Source organism: Leptodactylus fuscus, chromosome 3 (assembly GCF_031893055.1).
Source record: "Leptodactylus fuscus isolate aLepFus1 chromosome 3, aLepFus1.hap2, whole genome shotgun sequence".
Classification (NCBI taxonomy): domain Eukaryota; kingdom Metazoa; phylum Chordata; class Amphibia; order Anura; family Leptodactylidae; genus Leptodactylus; species Leptodactylus fuscus.
In genome coordinates, this window is record NC_134267.1 from 89,639,209 (window position 1) to 89,662,248 (window position 23,040).

The following is a 23,040-nucleotide window of genomic DNA, read 5'->3' on the forward strand; positions in this document are numbered from 1 at the left end:
CCGCATTTCTGGAAACGAACCATCACCAAAACTCCTCCGCCCCTGTCCCTTACATACTTATCCATCTTCATTCTTCTGGTACCAAGCAGCACCTCTGCTTCTGCCAACGCCTGCACAATAAAGCTTTATTGTACAGTTGCTGACAGAAGTGAAGAGCGCATACCACGCATGCACAAGAAGTTAAAAGAAGAAGATGCCAATGGGACCGAAGACGCTGATCTCCAGGGCCCAGAAGACAGGGAAGTATGATTGTGGTGGATATTACGGCTGAGGTAGGTAGGTAGATAGATAGGGCTAGTAGTCTACGGGCTAGCTAGAGAAACAGGGAGGGGGTGTGAGAGAGAGACATCATGGGAGTTGTAGGCTAGACAGCAGGAAGCTAGGGAAGCATGTAAACAAAGAGGATGTCAGGAGGTCCCAGAGAAAGCCAGAAATCACTCAAAACACTGCTAAAGGTATTTTGGTGCAATTATTAACCCATTAATAGCACTAAAATACCTTTTTTAATTTTAAAAAATTTAAGCCCTATTCAGATCTGCATTCGGGTTTGCGTTCGGGGAGTCCACTTGGGGACTCCCAAAACAGAAACCTATACGCATTAAAAAGGGGTTACCTAAGGAAATCACACATACCCCATAGACTATAATGGGATCTGTGTGGTTTCCACTTGGTTTCCATATGAATCATGTGGAGAAAAAAGTGCGGTTTCGAGCGGAAACTGAGCAGAATCCACACGGACTCCATTATAGTCTATTGGGTCCCCATGTTTCCCAGTTAACCGCTTTTTAATGCATATAGGGAAACCCGAATACAGATGTGAACAGGGCTTGACCCCAAGCGGACTCCCCGAAGGGAAACTTGAACACAGATGTGAACCAAGCGTGAGAAATCATACTTTAAGTGAATCATTTGCACAGATGTTTTAAAGATTGGAAAACACTTTCTAGAAATGGAACAAAGATCATTATCGGAATTACTAGACATACAATTAAAAACATGATTTGTTCATACTACATATACTGCAAGTGGTCATTATAGTTAGCACTGACACTCAACGTTACACATGAAGAACACATACCTTTGGCTCTTTTAAATAGCAGTGCATAGCTTGAGTGACATCGGCAGCATGGACAGCATTGTGATACGGGTTTTGACTATGGTAGTCTTCCTGAACCATGACTAAAAACAATAACCAACAATTGTATTAAGCACCGTGTCATATACATTCATAATTATATATTTATACTGTAAAATGAACAAAAATGTAAACTATGGCTACATTTTCCATTTATCTTAAGACTATTACTCTCATAGTAATGGTCTCTCTCATCTCAGAAACTAGAAACCTATCATCCTCTAGTCACAATCCTTACAAAATGCATGCATAGTAATTGTAATGTAAGGTAATATGTAACAATGAGTGTTGAGTTCCACAAATTTCAAGCTACTTATAAATTCTTTGGGTTAAAGGTTATATATATGTTTTAAGACAATAAATGTCTTGTGATCCATATTTACACATACAGTATATGTTTAACTTGTCTTTACCCGGTCTGTCACTGATTGGACACCATTAAGGAACGTTCCATGGTGGAAAGTGAAGAGGAACTTGAAATAGTCTTCCATCTTAGATTGAAAACAATGGAAGGGTGCATTCTCACGATGTAACGCAGCGTTGATTCTGACTCGTAAACTCGTGTCAGAATCAGCGCTGCAAAACAGAATCCCATTGACTTCAATGGGTTCCGTTTACTGCGCATAACACATTGAAATCAATGGGAGGCTTTTTAACCCATTGATTTCAATATGTTACGCGCGTTAAACGGAACCCATTGAAGTCAATGGGATTCTGTTTTGCAGCGCTGATTCTGACACGAGTTTACGTGTCAGAATCAACACCGCGTTACATCGTGTGAATGTCACTAAAGGCGGATTCAAGACAGAATTTGGAGCTGATTTTTAGGTATAATCTGTCTCAAAATGAACATTTTGTTTGAACATACCCTAAGAGGGTAAAGGGACATATCCCATTGACAAAGGTATTGCCAAGATGCCAATTTATTCATACATTTCCAAGAAGAATAGCAGAAGTTAATGAACTTCATAATATATTACAATACAGGGAGCGATCAGACCCCTAGGGTTTAAGCCCGTTTTAAAAATAAAATTTATAAAAATGTAAAAGTATAAAAGAAAGTAAACATTTAAATCACCCATCTTTCCCTAGATTACATAATAAAAATAAACAAAAATCCGCATAAATAAATTACACATCCCCATTATAAAAATCTAAAAGTATTTATCTCACATGGTGAATTTTGCAGCTGAAAGCAAAAACATCTAAATGTTCAAACTGCCATTTTTTCATTCCTTCACCTCCCACAAAAATCTTAGTCAGGCCGGAGCCCCATTAAGTGTAAACGCCGTGGTAAAAACCAAGGTGTATTGCAGTCACTGCAAAGTGGCTAATCCCATCCACAAATTGCAGAAAAATATGTGCAGTGGAAATGCTGCGATTTCCAAAACTGTTTCTACCAATGGAAACGCTGGTGTTGCCACTGTGATTTTTCCTGCAGTGCTTCTTTGCTGTAGCCCGCTACATGGAGCCATAGAAAATTTTTACAGAGCGTAAACACTGAAAAAACGAAACCTGTAAGAAAATGGTGCAATTGTGTTTTGTACATAATACTAAAAGGAGCCATTATGAGGTATAATTTGTCATGCAAAAAATAAGCCCTCTCCCAGCTCAATGAATGGAAAAAATTAAAAAGTTACTGCCTTTGGAATGTGGAAAGGGAAAATCTAGTCTTTGTTTGCAAGGGTACATATTACAAGCAGGCTAAGAAGGTATACCTAGAAACCTGTGCAATTTCACCATGTCAAGCTGAAAGTGATGGATAAGCCCATGGACGTTGAAGAGATGACACAGCAGTGTTACAAGGCTGTTACCTGGTGAAGAAGAAATAGGTTATAGGTACAATAATGTAAAAATAAGCCTTTTTCACTGGTACTTTAATAAAGATGGATAGGGGGCTCTTATTTATAACTGTAGTTTTTTCTTCTAGTATCCTGAGGTGCAGAATTGTTCACCTTTTCATTGCTGACATTTTCACTATAATACTCAACTGCTGTCTCCATCACTTGCTGTGAGCAAGTGAATGAGGAAAATACGGGAATGTTGTGAACCACAAAAGCCTTTTCATTCTTCAACTGCCAGAAAGGTAATAAGGTTACTGACAGTCCTTTATGTTCCTTGCAGAGCTGTGGATCAGTAAAAAATCAATAGCTCTCAAGCAGAAGCTCCAAGTTTTCAAGTATAGACTCTGGAAACAATGTGGTATGTATACAGCTTCTCTTCGGCATAAACAAACTTTGACTTTGTGTGAACTCCACAGTCTTCGTTTTTTCCCCCTGCTCAAATAGTTTAGGGATTCACATACTTGCGTTTATTAAATTAAATAAGACTACTGTAAATATATTGGATGGATCAGGTATGAGGTAGGAGGTTCTTATTGTCAGGTCTGTGGAGTTAGGAGGTCAAACCTCCATTTTTGCACAGCCGAGGACCAACTCTGACACCTTCATAAATGGCTAACTTAGGGCAAAAATAGCGTTTGAAAGTAAATATGTAACAGGCTATGTATCTACTTAATTATATAATACTGATAATTGTATCGTATAATTTACAAAAATGAAAGGTGTTATCCAGTTTCTACTTTTGGTGGCCTATTCTTAGGATAACTTGTACCAAGACAGCCATTGAGAGGGTATGGGACCCCTGCAGATCTACTATAGATTTTTTATCCTATGGATGGGGGGGGGGGGGTCTAATGTGGCATTATACAGTATGGGAGGCACTAGCGTGGCATTATACTGTGTGGATGCACTAACATGACGTTAAATGGTGTAGAGAGGCACTAACGTGGTGTTAAACTGTGTGGGGGCCACTGAGGACTAGGGTTGAGCTGATCTTGAGATTTCAGAATCATTTTTAAAATCCAATTTTAGATAATTTTCCAGCCGATCCCGATCATGAAATTTAATCGATCGCCAATCAGGATCCGATCTTTTCTGATCCCGATCGTTCAACCCTAATGTTAACTTTTCCCACAATGATTGGCCAGTAGCCAAAAGCACCTCGATCCTGCTGGAAAAGATCGGGATAGGAATTCTGACCGCGATCGTGGAATTTACTTGATCACCGATTGGAATCTGATCTTTTCCGATCCCAATTGCTCAACCCTACTGAGGACCTATTCACTTTATGGGAGGATTATACCGTGTGTATGTGGGGTGGCACTAATGGAACAATAGTGCCCTCCACAGAGTATAATGCCCCATTAAATGCCTCCACAAGTATAATGCTTCTTAGTGCCCCCACAGAATATACTTTTCCATTACTGTCTCTCATGTGGTGTAATCCTCTTCAGTGCCCCCACAAAGAAAGGACTATAACAGGAGAAATACTCATCTGTCCTCTAAACCCTGATACCTAACAATAGCACTGAAGCAACTGCGACAATTACCAAACCCTGCTGCCACTATTGTAAGGTATTAGAGCTTTGGGATCATAATGAAAGGGCCAAATGCCAGGGTTCTGGACAGCTGGTGGCCATGGTCTGGGTCTGGCCTGGGAGTCTGTTTAATTCAGTGTACAACAAAGGATTGGAAGTCAGTAATTGGCTGCAATGGTCACATGAATGTACAGTTCAGTTACAGCTGCAGCCAAGTAAAAGAAAAACAAAAACAGACCATCAAGAGAACTAGAGATGCAGCAATGGTTGAGAATTATTGGGTAAATATTGCTTTTTTGACTACTTTATCAAATTACCCTACCCCCACTACCTTGAACAATTTTATTTTCCCAACCAGGAGAACCCCTTTAATCTAGTAGCAAAAATTTTGTGGCCTATCTTTAAATCCCAGCTTTCCCTTTTATGTTGTCGTTCTATGCTGGTGCTCAAAACTACAAAATTCTCAATGTCTGGTATATCTACACTCTATGATACGCATTTATGTTCTTTTCAATACTTCTTATGATCTTGCCTGGCTCATTGGCAGCAGCTGCTTGGAATTTTATTGCTACATATTTGCATGTTTCTATTCATGTACGTTTTATGTGTCTGATTCGTAAAAACTTGTGTAAAATGCCCAAGCGATCCCCTGCTGCTAGCTACACAATGGATCTTCTGCACACTACTCAGGCATAGTTCTCTATGCTCATAGTGATACAGTCCTATGAAAAAGTTTGGGCACCCCTATTAATCTTAATCATTTTTAGTTCTAAATATTTTGGTGTTTATAACAACCATTTCAGTTTGATATATCTAATAACTGATGGACACAGTAATATTTCAGGATTGAAATGAGGTTTATTGTACTAACAGAAAATGTGCAATATGCTTTAAACCAAAATTTGACCGGTGCAAAAGTATGGGCACCTCAACAGAAAAGTGACATTAATATTTAGTAGATCCTCCTTTTGCAAAGATAACAGCCTCTAGTCGCTTCCTGTAGCTTTTAATCAGTTCCTGGATCCTGGATAAAGGTATTTTGGACAAACAATTCAAGTTCAGTTAAGTTAGATGGTCGCCGAGCATGGACAGCCCGCTTCAAATCATCCCACAGATGTTCAATGATATTCAGGTCTGGGGACTGGGATGGCCATTCCAGAACATTGTAATTGTTCCTCTGCATGAATGCCTGAGGATTTGGAGCGGTGTTTTGGATCATTGTCTTGCTGAAATATCCATCCCCGGCGTAACTTCAACTTCGTCACTGATTCTTGAACATTATTCTCAAGAATCTGCTGATACTGAGTGGAATCCATGCGACTCTCAACTTTAACAAGATTCCCGATGCCGGCATTGGCCACACAGCCCCAAAGCATGATGGAACCTCAATAAAATTTTACAGTGGGTAGCATGTGTTTTTCTTGGAATGCTGTTTCTTTTTGGACGCCATGCATAACGCCTTTTTTTTATAACCAAACAACTCAATTTTTGTTTCCAAAATGAAGCTGCCTTGTCCAAATGTGCTTTTTCATACCTCAGGCAACTCTATTTGTGGCGTACGTGCAGAAACGGCTTCTTTCTCATCACTCTCCCATACAGCTTCTATTTGTGCAAAGTGCGCTGTATAGTTGACCGATGCACAGTGACACCATCTGCAGCAAGATGATGCTGCAGCTCTTTGGAGGTGGTCTGTGGATTGTCCTTGACTGTTCTCACCATTCTTCTTCTCTGCCTTTCTGATATTTTTCTTGGCCTGCCACTTCTGGGCTTAACAAGAACTGTCCCTGTGGTCTTCCATTTCCTTACTATGTTCCTCACAGTGGAAACTGACAGGTTAAATCTCTGAGACAACTTTTTGTATCCTTCCCCTGAACAACTATGTTGAACAATCTTTGTTTTCAGATCATTTGAGAGTTGTTTTGAGTAGCCCATGATGCCACTCTTCAGAGGAGATTCAAATAGGAGATCAACTTGCAATTGGCCACCTTAAATACCTTTTCTTATGATTGGATACATCTGGCTATGAAGTTCAAAGCTCACTGAGGTTACAAAACCAATTTTGTGCTTCAGTAAGTCAGTAAAAAGTAGTTAGGGGAATTCAAATCAATAAAATGATAAGGGTGCCCATACTTTTGCACCGGTCAAATTTTGGTTTAATGCATATTGCACATTTTCTGTTAGTACAATAAACCTCATTTCAATCCTGAAATATTACTGTGTCCATCAGTTATTAGATATATCAAACTGAAATGGCTGTTGCAAACACCAAAATATTTAGAACAAAAAATGATTAAGATTAATAGGGGTGCCCAAACTTTTTCATAGGACTGTATATCAAGCATGGTGAGTGATGTCATTTTAATACCCTAGCAATAAGTAAATAAATGGCCTATAAATGATGTGGCTTCATGAAAAGCACATGGTAGATAATTTAGTCTAAGTGTCTGTTCTAAACAATCCCCATCTGCTGAAAGAATCAAGGTGATTATATTTTTATTATGTCATGTTTTCTGCTATTAAGTTAGGATTGTAATCAGCGTTGCTAATGCTGAGCGCGGGGTTAATCTCTCTATGACCACCTGGCTGGACAAAATTGTACACATTTTTTTTATCACCATAGTGTTACATATGTACAAAGCTAGGATGAGAAAATTGATTTTGAATAATTTATGCTGGTGATCTGAAAAATGTAAACCATTCTGGTGCCAAAGTTGTAGAAAGTTGTTCTATGACTATGATAAGACCAATGGTGTATAAAGCATAGCACATGTCCAATTACTAGCAGAAACTGAGCACTCGAGATAGCTATCCATGTGGCATAAAGGAAGGTTAAAGCATGTGCATATATCTGTGTGTCAGACATCCTGCTTACCATTTGTCAGGCGGTCAAAGAGGAAAATGTCAAAATTCCACATCCCCACTTTAGATAACATATGCTGTTAATAAAAAAAAACAAACATCTTGTTAACTTAATTGTAAAGTTAATATGCTGTACATGTCAGAATGTATAAACTCCATTAAATGATGCTTGTACAATCAGTGAATTTTATGCTGGGAAGTTCTGATGTCACTACAACATAATTCTGTACATAAATATGAGGATCTTGGAATTCACCTCCCTATCCCTGCCAGCTTGCTTCAGCACTGTTCAGAGCAGAAAATTCCCTAAATGATAAGAGTTGTTCACGTGAATTGAATATTTTGTCTGCTGAGATCTTAGCACAGGACGTCACATTTGCTGGTCTACAAGAGATAGTGCCATGTACTAACACACTTATTATTGACTGAGGCTGAGGCCACACGTTGTGGAAACGCAGCTTTTTTTGTGGCGTTTTTTTGATCCAGGAGTGGATTGAGCAAAAGGTAGAAGTATAAGTACTTTTTATATGTTTCCCATTCCTTTTGTACTCATTGTTGGTTTTGGCTCAAAAAACCGCAACATAATCTGCAACAAAAAAACTACGTTTATGCAGCCTAAAGAGAAAAGGGGCAACAACTTACTCACAAGTCTAATTCATCAAAGAATGCTTAAAGGGGCTCTATCATTGGAAAAAGTCATTTTTAACTAAGCACATACTTGCATAGCCTTTAGAAAAGCTATTTCACAAATAACTTTTGCATGCAAATTGCCTCAGTAGTGGTTGAATAAGTCCGTTTTTATTTATATGCTAATTAGCTCATCAGTGCACATGAAGTCTCATACAAAAACTACTGAGGCAATTTACATACAAAAGGTAGGTGTGGAATAGCCTTTCTAAAGCCTATGCAAGTATGTGCTTAGTTAAAAATGACTTTTCCCAATGATAGAGCCCCTTTAAAGTGGTTGCCTAGGGTTAGTAAACCTGTCCACTAGTAAGCCTGTCCACTTGTTGTGTCAATATTGCAGGTCACTTCAATTCCAGTGTATGAAGCTGAGCTGCAATAACACACACTATAGTAAAAGTGGTAAAACAGAATTCTGAATATATTTTTCTGGCTGACTTGCCAAAAAATAACTAAAAAGTGGTAGAAGGTAAGTTAAGCAAATGATTTAAAAAGCTACTCAAGTTCTCATGTAAACTGTAGGATATAAAAAAATTTCAGTCAAGTGTCAAGACGTTTTAAGGCTGGGTTCACAATACCATTGTTAATGTCAATTGCTGTCTTTCGTTATAAGATTCCAGCAACGGACATTAAAGAGGTTGTCCCATTACAAGGATCCTATCTATACTGCTTGTTAATGTGAATGTAAGACTTTTCCTAAATACACTGCTTCAGCAAAACTGCTTTGTTTGTCCACTATCTTACTTTATTCATTTTTTTGGGACACATCCCTTGACTTAGCTGGTCATAAGTCAAGTGATATATCTGCCTGCTCTCAGGGGGGAGGGAGGAGGGGCTAAGTGCACGGGAGCGAGCCTGGAGGGGGGGGTAGTTTACCCTTTGGGGGGGGAAGGGGCCGCCAATGCAGACCGGCATCCGCTGTAATAGAGAGGAGAGGGTTAGACGCCAGTACAGATGCCAGCAACATCGCTATGCTTCTGCCCTGCATGAAGCCAGCAGCGGCAGGAGCGATGCTGCTATTCCGGGGAGGGGGGGGGGGGCGGAGGAGCGGAATAACAGCATCGCTTCTGCCGCTGCTGGCTTCATGCAGGGCAGAAGTATAACGATGTTGCTGGCATCTGTGCCGGCGTCTGTGCATCTGTGCCGGCGTCTACACTCCCCGGCATCCGCCTCTCTATTACAGCGGATGCCGGGTCTGTATTCACATATGCAAAGCCAAGCGGCGAGATGCCGCTGGCCCTGCGTGCACGCTCATAGATGGTGAGACCAGTCTAGCCTTCACAATGCGAATACAGACCTGGCATCCGCTGTAATAGAGAGAGGCGGATGTCGGGTCTGTATTCGCATTGTGAAGGCTAGACTGGTCTATGAGCGCACACGCAGTGCCAGCAGCATCTCGCCGCTTGGCTTTGCATATGTGACCCCGCCCACCAATGATGCAACAAAGCCGGAAGACAGAAGATTTCACAGCAACGAAGACTGGTGAGTATGCGACGTGGGAATACCCCTTTAAACTGTTGTAGAGAATGGTCACAGACTGATTGTGTGTCCATTCCCATTGACACTAATAAAAACAACATGAAGAACACCATCTTCTGTCAAATTTGTTTACCTTTGTAATGGAAGATAAAATCGTAACGGTAAACAAACATGACAGTGCTTCCATCATGCTGTTTACATTAGTGTGACCATTCTCTGTGACAGTTTAATGTCTGTTGGTGTCATCCTATGACAGAAGACAGCAATGGACATTAACAATGGTAGTGTGAACCCAATCTTACAAAACTTAGTCATTTATTCTGTTGCAAGTTGAAGAGCTGTATGTAAATCTGGGATTTAATTCTTAAAACCATGAATATATAGAACTACTTACCCGTGCCTGGCCAAGATAGTCTTCATCCAATAAGTGCAGTGAGGCTTGTGGCACAATTCCACGCAGAAGCCTTGAAGCATGAAAGTATCTCTGAAAGCTCAAGAGTCTCTTTACTTTTTTCTTTGTGCCAATTTCTCCTGACTGTGCTGTATCTGCAACAACACAAAACACATCATAATAAACCAAACTGGTAGAACAGAGAAGACCTAGACCTGAGCCCTAATATATTTGTGCCTGGCACATTAACACCTCTATTGACAGCCTTGCTCTGTCCAGCAGGAAAATGTGCCATTTTGAATTAAAAAGTAAATATAATGAAAAATAGCTTCCAGCATTAATTAGTAGCTATAAGGAGTCCTGAAGATTGAGAAGAAGGAAGAAATATAAGAGCTTGCTATATATTTATAATTCCTTTTGTAGTCTTAACTTTGGCTCAAAAAACAGCAAAATCTGCACCAAAAAAGCTACCTTTCTGCAATGTGGGCCTAAGCTTTAGAAGAAAGTTCCACATTATTAAGCAGGCCACCGATTTCAAGCAATATGGGAGTACTATGAATAGATTTGTGGCTCACTCAGAGCACAGATGGGTTTATGCAGATAAAGGTAATTATGAGGAAGACTTCTGCTAGGCAAATTCATCAGATTAAGAGAACTGTGCCTTCCGTAACAAAATCAACTTCACTGCATTGAACTACAAGAGCAAGAGCGGCCTCCCAAAAATGGCCGCCGGCCGGCATGCGCAGTCAGCTCTACTAGTGTCTCACTGGACGAGCCAACTGCGCAGGCAACAGAGGTGACGCAGGAGGAAGACGACAGAGAAGGGGATGATCCAGCCGAAGATAGAGGCGTCGCAGGATCGTGTTCTCGAGCAGCATTTTCAGCGCTGGGGGCCGCCCCCATCGCTGCCAGAGAACTAATTTGCATATCAGTAAAACCCGGTATTTCTAAGGAACGGCGCGGTGGAGATCACATCTAAAGATAAGAGGCGAATAGCCTTTCTAAAGGATATTCCGACGTCTTATCCACAAAAAAGAGGTTTTAATGGTAGAATCCCTTTAATATTGCCATAATATTGCTTTTACTTATAGCTATTGCTTTTTGTACTTTATATCATACTTTGGATCTGAGCAATGCTTTATACAATAGTAACATGATATGACTTTCATTTGCATCAATGCTCATTTGGTATGGTATTTTAAGCATGAAAGCAGATTATAAAAACATCCCTTTAATTTATGAGGGGCCAGAGCACATTACGCTTACATAACAGCAGATTATTTTGTAAGTAAAACGTTGAAGGCCACGCTCAGATTCAATTAGGCTTTCAGACATAGCTTCACTGACTGGCACAACATAAAAGCAACTCCAAGACAAGTCTTTCCCGTAAGGATGTCTCCTGGTTCTGGACAATCTTTCAATGGTTAAGTCATTTGGATCTACTAGCAGTGATACCACTGAAGCAAAGATCAAGCCACATTTCCAATTTAGGATGTTTGTTTTTAAGCATTGTGCTATGTACAATCAATCATGAAAGTGAAAGGTACAGTCGAAATAATGACATATACGCAGATAAAAGGCATATATGGAATCTTCCTCAGCTAATATGAGGTCACAATCTGGATTTTGTAACTTTAAGGGTATGTTCATGTGACAAAATTTGGTGCTAATTTTGAGAGCCCTTCCACATCAAAATCAGTGCTCAATTCCACCCTGAATTGGGCAGGGAGAGTTATATAAAATGTATATACTATATATATTAAAAAAAATTATATATATATATATATATATATATATATATATATGAAGGTAACAAATTGTTGAGGTCCGCAATACTTTGGTCCAATTAAAATTCAACTTTTAATAAATCTTCTTAAAAATCCATAATAATGTACATGATATAACAGAAGAAAAAATAACAAACAACAAGTAAAAAAAACGGGCGTTTTTTTTACTTGTTGTTTGTTATTTTTTCTTCTGTTATATCATGTACATTATTATGGATTTTTAAGAAGATTTATTAAAAGTTGAATTTTAATTGGACCAAAGTATTGCGGACCTCAACAATTTGTTACCTTCACATGAAAGCTTTTCTCTTTGGAGTCCAGAGATTTGGAAGGTCGTGCACCCTTTGGTTTCCACTATATGGTGAGTGATAGTGTCTGCTTTTTTTGAACTTTTTTGTTTTATATATATATATATATATATATATATATATATATATATACATATATCTACATATATATAGTATTTATTTATGCAATAGAGGTATAGAGGTGAAAGCTACTGTATATTCTGTTTACTTAATTTAGTTCATGTTTAGAGCACAGCAACCAGAGTCCATCTGTGATGTTAGATGTTGCGGAAACACAGCGTTTTTTGTTGCAGATTTTGCTGGAGCTTTTTGAGCCAAAGTCAGGAGTGGCTACAAAAGAAATGGAAATATAAAGGAATCTCTTAGACATTTACCTTCTGTTAACCCCACTTCTGTGCCGTTAGTTTCGGTACCGATATCACTGTACTTTCAGTCTTACAGCTCAGTGTCATTGATGGGCAGTTAGTAATGATACCCCCTTAACAGACTATAAAAATGTACTATCAGTAGATATTCTTCACTACCTGTGATGCTGAGCTGTAAGGCTTATATCTCTGTCAGTGCAGGTATATCGGTTCAGAAACTAATAGCATCGATATCTCTGCAATCGGGGCAGATACCGAAATAGCTGACAGTGCACTTAATTTGGCACACTGTCAGCCTGCCATTGATATATAATACACACAATGTTAGAAGAAATTAAAGTTCCTCTTCAAGGAAGTCTTTTTGCAGAAAGTAATAACATCTTGTGCCAAAACCACCCCGGGAAACCATCATCATATGTGGTTGGGTTTCTAGTATAGGGGTATTCCAATTTTGTAAATTAATAGTTCAGATATAACCTCACTTTATAACTGGATGGGGCTCCAATCTCTGGGTCAATTGCCAGGCAACACTGCTGTGTATGTAAATGTAAAAAGGGAAGCAGCACTGCCTCCCTTTCATTTTCAGAACTGGTGGAGGTCCTAGAGTTTAGACCCACACTGATTTTAAAGAGAGGGTATATCCTACTAGGCCCCTTTACATTCTCATGGAAATGTACGTATAAATAAATAAATACTTGAAAGAAAGCTTTTATGACTGTTATAGCAACCCTTACTCTTGTAGCCCAGAAGAAAATGTAACATTTCTTAATAGGAAGGTTATCTCGCGTAAAATAACCTAGTGCAAATCCGATCAGAGTCTATCAACAGAATAAATATGCAGCATGTAAGCTAATTGTACCCAGTTATATAAATGAACTTATTGCCTGACAGGCAAGCAAAACTGAAGTGCACAAAGGTCCAGCTCTATAGCAATCTTTATAATGGGAGAATGGACAACACATTTCGTACATTAGTTTCTCTGGTTTAATATTGTGTGTCTGATAACAGAAGTTTTCCATGAACAGAAGAGCCTTCCTTACATAAGCCCAGGTGGAAGCTATTGCCAGCATCACCTTTTCCCACAGAAAACGTGTGTTATCCAGTTTGAGAAGGTGGGAGAGCTCGAAATTCCCACCAAGTTAGATTTGATGAAAATAAGATTCTCATGGTATGTGGTAACCAGTCTGACCCCTTCTTCAACCTTGAACTGAAACTGGATAGTACTAGCTAGAGCAGGCGAAATGCTGAGTTTGCTAGGGTAATATTTTATAGTAGCATATACATCAACTCACATTGCTTGTCTGCTTGGGTTAACACTGCATTTTGTCATTCCTGTTATGGAACGGAGCTGAAGGAATATAACAAGTGTCTAGATTTAAAACAACTGTTCCTGACTCATGGTACGTTTTCAGAGCTCAGGAAATTGAACAATTTACTTAAGGTCGATCCAAAGACAAACAAAATGTAAGCACGCAACGTCCAGCGTTGTACAGTCTAAATCTCTGAATTTATGTCATAGGAAACATCTTGTTTTACTGCTGATTTGTGCAAACATCATATATATGTGAAGACATGTTGTAGAAGTCCTCTATGTAACTGTATTTACTTATTTACTCAATGAGCAGTTGAAAGCCACAAGATTACACAAGTAGTACAAAGATTATAAGAAAGACTATGGATGCTAATAAATATTTTTAAAGATTTCCTGGTGATGTTTAATTTTCTATGTTATTATCTATATTTTAAAAAATATCTTGCAAATCCAACTCTTTCCACTAAACCTAAAATAATTTGTGACTTCCTATTTAATTACAATGGGCCATGGGCCATAGGCACAATGGTCTAGTGCAGGCCTGCTTGACTTCTAAAGGAAAGTTTTCTAGGCCTAATCGGTGACCTGTGTAGAGATCATTGTGCAGAGTGGGAGTAGATAAGCTGTGAAATCACCTATGGTGACTGGTGGATTCTCTTCCCCCAAGATACCCTGCAATGAATAAAGGGGAGGGGTGTGAGGGGGGGAGGAAGGGAGGGAAGTGTACTGAACTAGTACAATATCTGGGGTCATACCTGATCAGAGGTAGCTGAGAGCTCCTCCATGCATATTAGTTGCAGTAGTTCTTGAAACCAGTCATGGATTGTGGGTGGCCTTTGTTGTTTTCCAGAGCCTGGGGATAGCTATTTTGGTGACCACTAATATAAACCTAACTAATGTGTATGTGAGAGACTTAATCTTACCCGGTAATATGGAAAGTAGCCATGGAGCTGGTTTGTCAAGCACATCTCTCAAGTATTTCATTAGTTCTACGATTGGAGACCAGAAATAGAAAAGTGGGAAGCGCTGCCACCAAACATGCAGCATGCTGCCAGGTGCCTGGACGTTATCGAGGTTCAAAAGTCTATGGTAAGATCTATAGCAGTGGGAAAGCCGGGCATACGCCCATTGCGTCTTCGTGGATGATATTCCTTTAGATTGACATGGTATGGTTTAATACCAGAGTAGGTCAGAATGTGCCCAAATAGTACAGCGCCATCCTTAAGAGAACGACAAAAGAAAGATTGTGCCTATGTAAGTGGGAATGTCCTTTTACCGGTCACTGGGGTCAAGGGACCATCCCTAGACAAAAGGCTTGTTCATTTTCAGGAATTTTATTATTAGATAATTACATTTTTTTAAAAAATTCTTAAAAAATATGTTTAACATAAAACCTGACTTAAAAAACACCCCCTTTTAGAAACATCCCCTTTTAGAAAATCCAGAAAATTAGAAATGTTACAAAAAAATCCTTGCATCTATATTCCTCAATACTCAAATCTATAGCTAGTCATAAAGAAATAGTTTTTACTACCAGATACAATAAAATTGCTGCAGAGCTGTCATCCAGGCTGAGTGTTGTTGCTTTTAACAAATTCTTATGTGCTGCAGTAAGAATAGTTAAAAAATACATTTCTTAAGTAGAATAGGCCAAACTGAGGGTCCATGTACATGACAATGCTGTGTATATAATACCTACATGCAGTCACAGAAATCCCTACTCATCTACACTCAGTGGCCAAAAGTCATGGGAAGGCGTTGTGTTGGATATGACGCTCAGACAGAGTGACGTGACCCTATGGCGCTAGTGATGCCAGGATATCTGAGAAGTCTGATGCAGACAAGAGTCTCGTGAACATGGCAGCATGTCACGAATTAAGTGACTTTGAACATGGGATGATAATCGGTGCAAGACGCATGGAGCATTGCATTTTGGAGATGAATGGACGTCACGTCACCTCCGAGCTCTGGATGGTCTACTGTGCGTCAAATCGCCGCCGATTTGAATGTGGGGCACCAGGACCCCATTTCCACCAGGACTATATGCCAAGAACTGCACTGCATAGGCTTCAACAGTCGACACCCGACCCGTGTCCCTTTGCTGACGCTGCAACACAGAGCTCAAAGACTGGCATGGGCCCGCGACCATCATCATTGAACCATGGAACAGTGGTGGCATGTGGCATGGTCTGTTGAATCACGGTTCCAGTTGTACAGAGCCGATGGGCATGTGAGAGTGTGACGTATGCCCCATGAAGCCATGGATCCTGCATGCCAACAGGAAAGTGTCCAGGTGGGAGGTGGCTCCGTCATGGTCTGGGCCGTGTTTACATGATCGCAGTTAGGCCCCATTGTCTGGGTACAGGGATCAATGAACGGTTGTTAGGACTGTGCGGCAGGTGCGGCCAAGGTATCAGGGTCGCAGCCTGTTTTGCTGTCATTGCTCAGTCCAGCATGCATGGGGTTAATTCCCTTGGAGCCGATAGGCATGGTTGGTCTTCTGACTGACACTGGTGCTAGCCTATGAGAACCTGGCGTATGCAACTGAGCTTGCTGTATAGACCCACCTTCCCCCTATTTAAGGAGGCAAGTCTGTTCGCCCGGTGCTGTAGCCTCATTTGCATTTTGTGCACGTCAGTGCAAGACACTAGTTTGGCAGCAAGCTGCTTAGTTAAGCAGGTAGGGAGACTCTCCACCTTTAACTTAAAATTGTGGGTATCCCTTCCCTTAGTCAGAATTGTGGGAATCTCCTACTTTAGGCAGGCTGCTACCTGTGGTGCTCCACAGCAAGTGGCTGTGGTGGGTGCGGCCTATTAAGCTACTGGGAGCACACAGTCAATGTTAGTTTGTTTTTGGTCTTGCAGCGGAGTAACTGCAAGACTTTAGAATTCATTTGTGGCTGCTCTGTCCTGCAGAGAATTATCTTTAAGTTACTTTAGTTATGCAGATGGTGTTGTAGCCTGGCAGTGACATTAACTGTCGGGCCTTGTTCACACCTGGGCAGCTCTGCAGCTCAGAGCCCAGTTGGGCTCCACAGGATATTTATTATTTAGTTTTTTATAGTATCCTGCTGACTGTAACAAGGTGCTCGAAATGTGCAACTTATGGCAGATTATCTGCACCTCTTTTCGGTTTTGCAGTTCCCTGATGGGGATGCTGTGTACCAACAGGACAATGCAACATGTCATCACTCGTTGGTGGCACGGAACTGACTTAATGAACACACCAGTGACCTCACAAACCTCGATTGGCCTGCCCGCTCACCTGACCTCAACCCCATAGAGCATTTAGGGGATTCTGTGGATACCAGTGTCCACTCCATGGATCCAGCGCCAACTACACAGAACCAATTGTGGGCTGCAGTGAAGACTGTGTGGATTAATATCCCTCCAAAACTCTTCCAACACCTTGTGGAATCTATCTTGCTGCAGTTATCAGGGCTCGCACATCTGGTACCTTCTCATGACTTTTGGCCACTCAATATCATCCCCATAGGCACTTCTTAAGACACAGTTCTATGCTTCGATAAGACACTGAATTGCTTCTTAGGGAAAATACCTCTGTAACATGGAATGTGGAGGAACATGCTACAATACTTTTGTCTCACTGAATCATATGGCATCTATGAGAAAATTAGTTCTCATATCAAACTCGAAGTACAAAAAGGGACATTATAGTGTCACAGGATATATGAGCCACTGATCTACTTTTCCATTGCAAAGTTTTGATAAATTTCTCCTTGTGGTTTGAAGTGAACCAAGAAACAGTTTGTAGACTAGAAGATGACCTATCAGTACAAGGTATCAGTGAAACTATCAAAAGTCAGTACACTCATTACTTATGTACTTGACTGATTGATTTCTGTATTTCATTTATACAGTGCTATAAGAGTTAATAGTGCTATTAATACATTCTCTTTTCCATCAGATATGCTCTTGTTGACACTACTCCAATTTAACACTAGAGTTGAAACTGGTCTTCCTCTGGAAGCTCAAGTCCTTTTCATATACCAAGTAGCATAAAGTTGCCTGAGGATTAAGTCCTCAGTCTTGCTCTAAGATACAATTGTACTGTATGTTGGAAACAGATGCACAAGAGATTTGAGCTGCCTTTCCTCATTTCTAAACACACCACAAGTTTAAGCCTTGGCTTAACAACAAGCTTCTTTGGAGGTGGCAGTTAATAAACCAAGAACATAAAAGGATGGGAAATCTGGACAGAAACACATTAAGATTATACATAAAACTCTCTACAGTTTGTACTTGACATCTACATCATTCCAATAGGCGCTGCTTGTACAGAAGGACGGTCCTGACAGACTGTCAGAAACGCCCTTCTGACTGAAGAGCTACGGTACCGGCACTGCTAGCTCTTCACCCGGGGCACAGATCGGGAAAGCCGACAGTGCGCTGAATTCAGCGCACTGTTGGCTTTCCAGCAGTATATAGAACTGCCTGTGCCCCAAACCATGAAAGGTTTTACTGTTTTTTACTGTTGTGTAGGTGGGTGTTTGGTGAACATTTTTGTAATGTCCTTTATTAACCTATTTTACTTTCCTTTAGCAGAAAACAAGCTCTATAGTTCTCCCTAGAAAATTGCTGTAACTAACCATTGCCACAGAGGGTCTGTCTGATACAGTAGGTACAGATGTAGCAGTTGCCAGTGGGGGAGTCAAATAGCTGTATCTCCAGATTTTACAACCTAGAACAGTGGTACTGGTGTCATATGAAATATGAGATTCAGTTAAGAATGTGATTTTTATATGCAGCATTAACTGCTGCATATGAGGTTCCTATTCTCACCAGTATATAACTAGTGATATCTCCAGTTTTTGAAACATAGTTTCATGCAACACCATAATCACCCTTCTAGGTTTTATAAACGTGCGTAAGCAGCTACCTTAAATGACTATCCTCTCCAATTGCTACATCTGTACATCGTGACACAGTGAGGAAAATTTATTGAGAATGGCATTTCTTATGCCAGTCTGAAATCAGCATCAGAAACAAAATGCTCCAGAATTCCTAAGAGGCTCTAGTCTCTTAATAATTGTTGTGCATGTAGATGTGTGTTCAATCTAAGCCAGTCAGTAACTGGTATAGATTTGTGGTGTAACTCATGCCAGTTTTCTGGAGTGAGTTATGTAAATTTGATGGACTAGGGTGTCCACAAGCCAACCTGCTTAGATTCCTGCACCACCAACAATGTAAAAAAGTGGCAAACAGGGCTCAGGAGCTGTGATGTGCCATTGTGCACCAAGTAGAGGTACATTTTTGCCCATTTTCTAGATGCAGCAGGATTAGTAAATCTGAGCCAGTATATATGGATACTCCTTGAAAATGCTCACTTAGAGCATTACTACAGAGAAATTTAGAGCCTGTTTTTTTTTTAGTAAAAGGAAGCACACAGTGTAACAATAAAGGTAAATAAATCCAAAACCATGGTATGTTATTCATGTAGCCCCAACATCATTGTGTACATATACCAAGCTTCTATTTTTCAAATGGCTCCAACTATGGACTGGTGTGATTCAGACAGTAGAGGAGATTGCAATTGAAAAGTTTCCAGGATGTCAAATTTGATACTGCTGTAGACAACACCCCAGGAAGTTCAGTATTGCCATAATAGGTCAATAAATAGATCTCTTTTGAACAATGAATCCCTGGAACATCCGGAAACCATAGATGAAATATTTTGACAAGTTCAATTCCAAGTAGGTAAAGGAGAGCAGTACCAAGCCAATAAATGAAGTAATCAGAGGCTATAAATAGGACCTACTAACAGCAAACTAGGACATACTATACTTTACAGAGAATATATGGTGACAGCACATATACAAGAAACATGAGGAGCATACACTCACTATTAAATCTCCCTTCATTCTAGGTCCCTTACTTCCATGTCCAATGTTTTGGCAATCTTTCATATACTACTCCTTAAAAATGAAAGGAAATCTTGAGAAGTCAGGGACAAGAAAAGACAGGTCAGGATTTATTTACATTCAGGGCATGTCTAGTGTTGCTATCAACTACCGGTTATTATAACAACTTGATTTCCCATGGTACAATATGTAATTCAGGCCTGCAGCTCCACAGAAAGTCATTTGTATTCCTATCTTGTCCATATGGCAGCTCACTTCTTCCCTCTGAACCTGATTCCTGACAGTTGTGGATTTGTATTGCATGATCTGAGATCACTACACCTCATACAGTTCTTCTTGGGTAGACGTCCTGACACATTTACTGATTAGCTTGGCTTCATTTACATTTTATGTCAGGGAAAGCGAAGCTGTAACACTGTCGTGTTGTAGATCGAACTTTTCTGACAAGGTGAAATCCTATGAGAACAGGGCACTCTGCTGTTACAAGAGAAATATTAGAAACTATGAAAGCACTGGTGGCCAATTTTTTGGTCTTAGAAAACAATATGTAATACAAGTATTTAAGATGTTTGAGGAAGAGGCGTAACTGCGATTAACTGTTAACTTGCTTGTAAAAAGATGCAAAACACCTAGAAAACAGCACATAACATACAGTAAAACAGAGGAAATACTGTGCTGTAATCAGAAGTGCAAAATATACACATCCCAGTGGCCCAGCCATGATGGTGCAGAAAAGAAATATTAGGGTGTATACCTTGTTATGTTGTATTTTTTTGCATACTCACACCAATCTTTCCAGCAGCTTTGGAAAAGCACAGTGTTTTATAGCTAAAAAAATGCAAAATCAACATGTGAAGGCATCTTGAAATGGAACTTGTCAGGTGACTTTTCGGCACTAAACCACTAGTAAGTCCTTATAGACTGGTAGTTTACTGTCCCAAATATTCCTTTATCAAACGTGTTTGGCAATCTTTTTAAAAAGCCTTTATCCTCTTGACAGGGTTTTTTGGGAACAGGTAAGGAAGTTCCTACATAATACCCCTAAAACTTGCTTGCTGTTTATAAATTGATAGTTTTATCCCTCCACCATGGATAAGATCTTCTATAGTTCCTTAGTAGCCATATTCTGAATGTCCCCCATGCTCCGAGATTGGATATGATCAGTTAGTGCTACTTTGTCAGTTAAAAAATGGTTGTATAAGCATAGAGATAATGAGGACAACTTTTGGAGTATTTGGGGTATATGGTTGGACTCTCCTTTCACCATTACCGAATTAATAAATGAACTCTCTCAGTATAACACCCCATTCATTGGCTCTTGCAGTGTATTATCCCTTTGTTTGACCCCCACACAGCATAACACCACCTTTATTGGTCCCCACACAGTATAACACCCCTTTTCTGGTTCTTAAACAGTATATTGCCCCCTTTACTGTCTCCACACAGGATACTGACCCCCTTTACTGTTACCTACACAGTATATTGCCTCCTTTACTGGTTCCCACACAGTAAATTGCCCCCTTTACTGGCTCCCACACAGTATATTGTGCCTTTATAGGCCACCACACCTAATATTGCCCTCTTCTTTTTTTTACCCTCACACTGTCTACTGCCCCCTTTTTGCCCCATGCAGTGATATATTAGCCTTAGATTCTACCCAAATTTTCCAAAAATGTTGGGCTCATGCTGATACTAAAACTTTTGGGGTTTGTCATAATAAGGGATGAGGAAAAATAACAAACACATGAATTATCTCTTCTCTGATTAGGCTTTAGCGGTCACATGGAGTTAATTCAACAAGTAGCAGCCAATGTTTTACCCGCCAATCCCCGATCTTGTCGAATCTGGTCTCCACTCCTGACTTCAGGGTTCAGACTCTGAAGAACTCTGCTCCATCCTCTGGAGGAAGAAGCGTAAGCTGGACTGGACAGGAGCAGGGATCGGTGAGTAAAATATTGGACACTACCTGTTGGAATAAATCAATAGGTAGCGGTTGATTATAAAAATGCTGCCCCTCAGAATATGCCAAGAGGCATGCTATCACATCAGGTCGCCACATGGCAGGTGCGGAACCGTATGTATTTACTCTTATACTGGATCACAATTGCTGATATACTGAAAAGATGTGACATTTGGACCTTGTGCATCCAGTTTTCCCCTTTTTCCTGTTCCACATACTGATACATAATGTTACATTCCTTTATATCTTTTACATTGCCAGTAAATAAACTTACTGTTGATTGGGAAAAAAAAGCCTTATCCTCACCAAGAGATAAGACTGATGTTCTCTGGTTTTCCCATCACATGTGCAAATTTTCATACATGTGTAGTGAACATGAAGTTTACTGCCTTGGTTTCATTAAAGAACTGCATATGCTCCAGAAATACTCAGCATCCAAATTAGTGCAGTTTTTTAAATAACATCCCAAACAAAGTAAAGCGTTATTGGGACTATAAACTATGGTCATACTGTATGTAAAGCAAATACATCAGGGGTATATGCTGGACATTATCAAAAATTAAGGGGTTTCTCCCACAACCCCAAATGTCATCTCATTCAATTATGCTTTTCACACTGGGTTTAGTTTTACTTTATGATACAATGTATATCTTACACAGCTATACATGCTTGGGTGAGAAGAGCAAAGTTACTATAACCAGGCTCATTCAGGGGATTCACATACCAAACTCTCCAAGAGAGGAAGTAAGTGCTTATGAAAACGGCACTAAACAGGTGAAAAAAAAACTGAAAAAAGAACTTAGAATGAAAACATTGCCTGAACTGACCCCAGCAAGATGCTGAAGATGAATGATTGCAGCTTCTTGGAAGGTATGCCTATATTTCACTGATTTGCACAAATATGGAGATAGAATTGTTTATTGAAACACGTTCATGTAGGATTTGTTAAGTTTCTTAGATGGGAAATTATGGCCAGTAAATACTTCTTTGAATTTTTCTGAGCACACAAGGGTCCATTAATACTCGGCAAGACATAAGCTACTCCATTTGTTCTCCTGCCTGTTATTACTACATAAGATAGCTCTGATGTGTATATATTTGAAATGGTCAGTATTTTCTTTGAGGAAATATGTTCTTAGACTTTTTGAGCGTGGCCATATTGAGGTTGATTGTTGAACGGGTCATTAATACACAGTTATATAGTTGTTAAGCTTAGAGAAAATCACAGGTACATCAAGTCCAAACCTGTAATCCTACAGTGTGGATCTAGAGGAAGTCAAAAACCCTCATGAGGTGGATGCCAATTACCTAGAACAGGAAATATACCTCTTCCTGACCCTAAACATCACAATAAATCTGAGCGCCGCCACGGTCATTCAAGGGGTTCCACCATGTTAATGTTTTTCCGTCGGCACCCCCCACTGTAAGATCATGGGGTTCCGATATGTATTTGCCACAGCCCAGGGTCTGGCTGTCACCCTAAGCTGATAGGAGCCTCCA

At 40.0% G+C, this 23,040-nt stretch overlaps 1 protein-coding gene across 2 annotated transcripts in view; it reads right to left on the reverse strand.

Moving 5' to 3' along the window:
• The window catches only part of PDE7B (phosphodiesterase 7B), a 310,274-nt gene that overhangs the window by 17,320 nt on the left and 269,914 nt on the right, over positions 1 to 23,040 (reverse strand). For both annotated transcript variants that reach the window (XM_075267950.1, XM_075267949.1), the window contains 4 exons: positions 9,931 to 10,082; positions 7,387 to 7,450; positions 2,854 to 2,949; positions 1,079 to 1,179 (listed from right to left, as the gene is read on the reverse strand). In XM_075267950.1, coding sequence (XP_075124051.1) covers positions 1,079 to 1,179; positions 2,854 to 2,949; positions 7,387 to 7,450; positions 9,931 to 10,082 — 413 coding nt within the window. The remainder of the gene's footprint in view (positions 1 to 1,078; positions 1,180 to 2,853; positions 2,950 to 7,386; positions 7,451 to 9,930; positions 10,083 to 23,040) is intronic.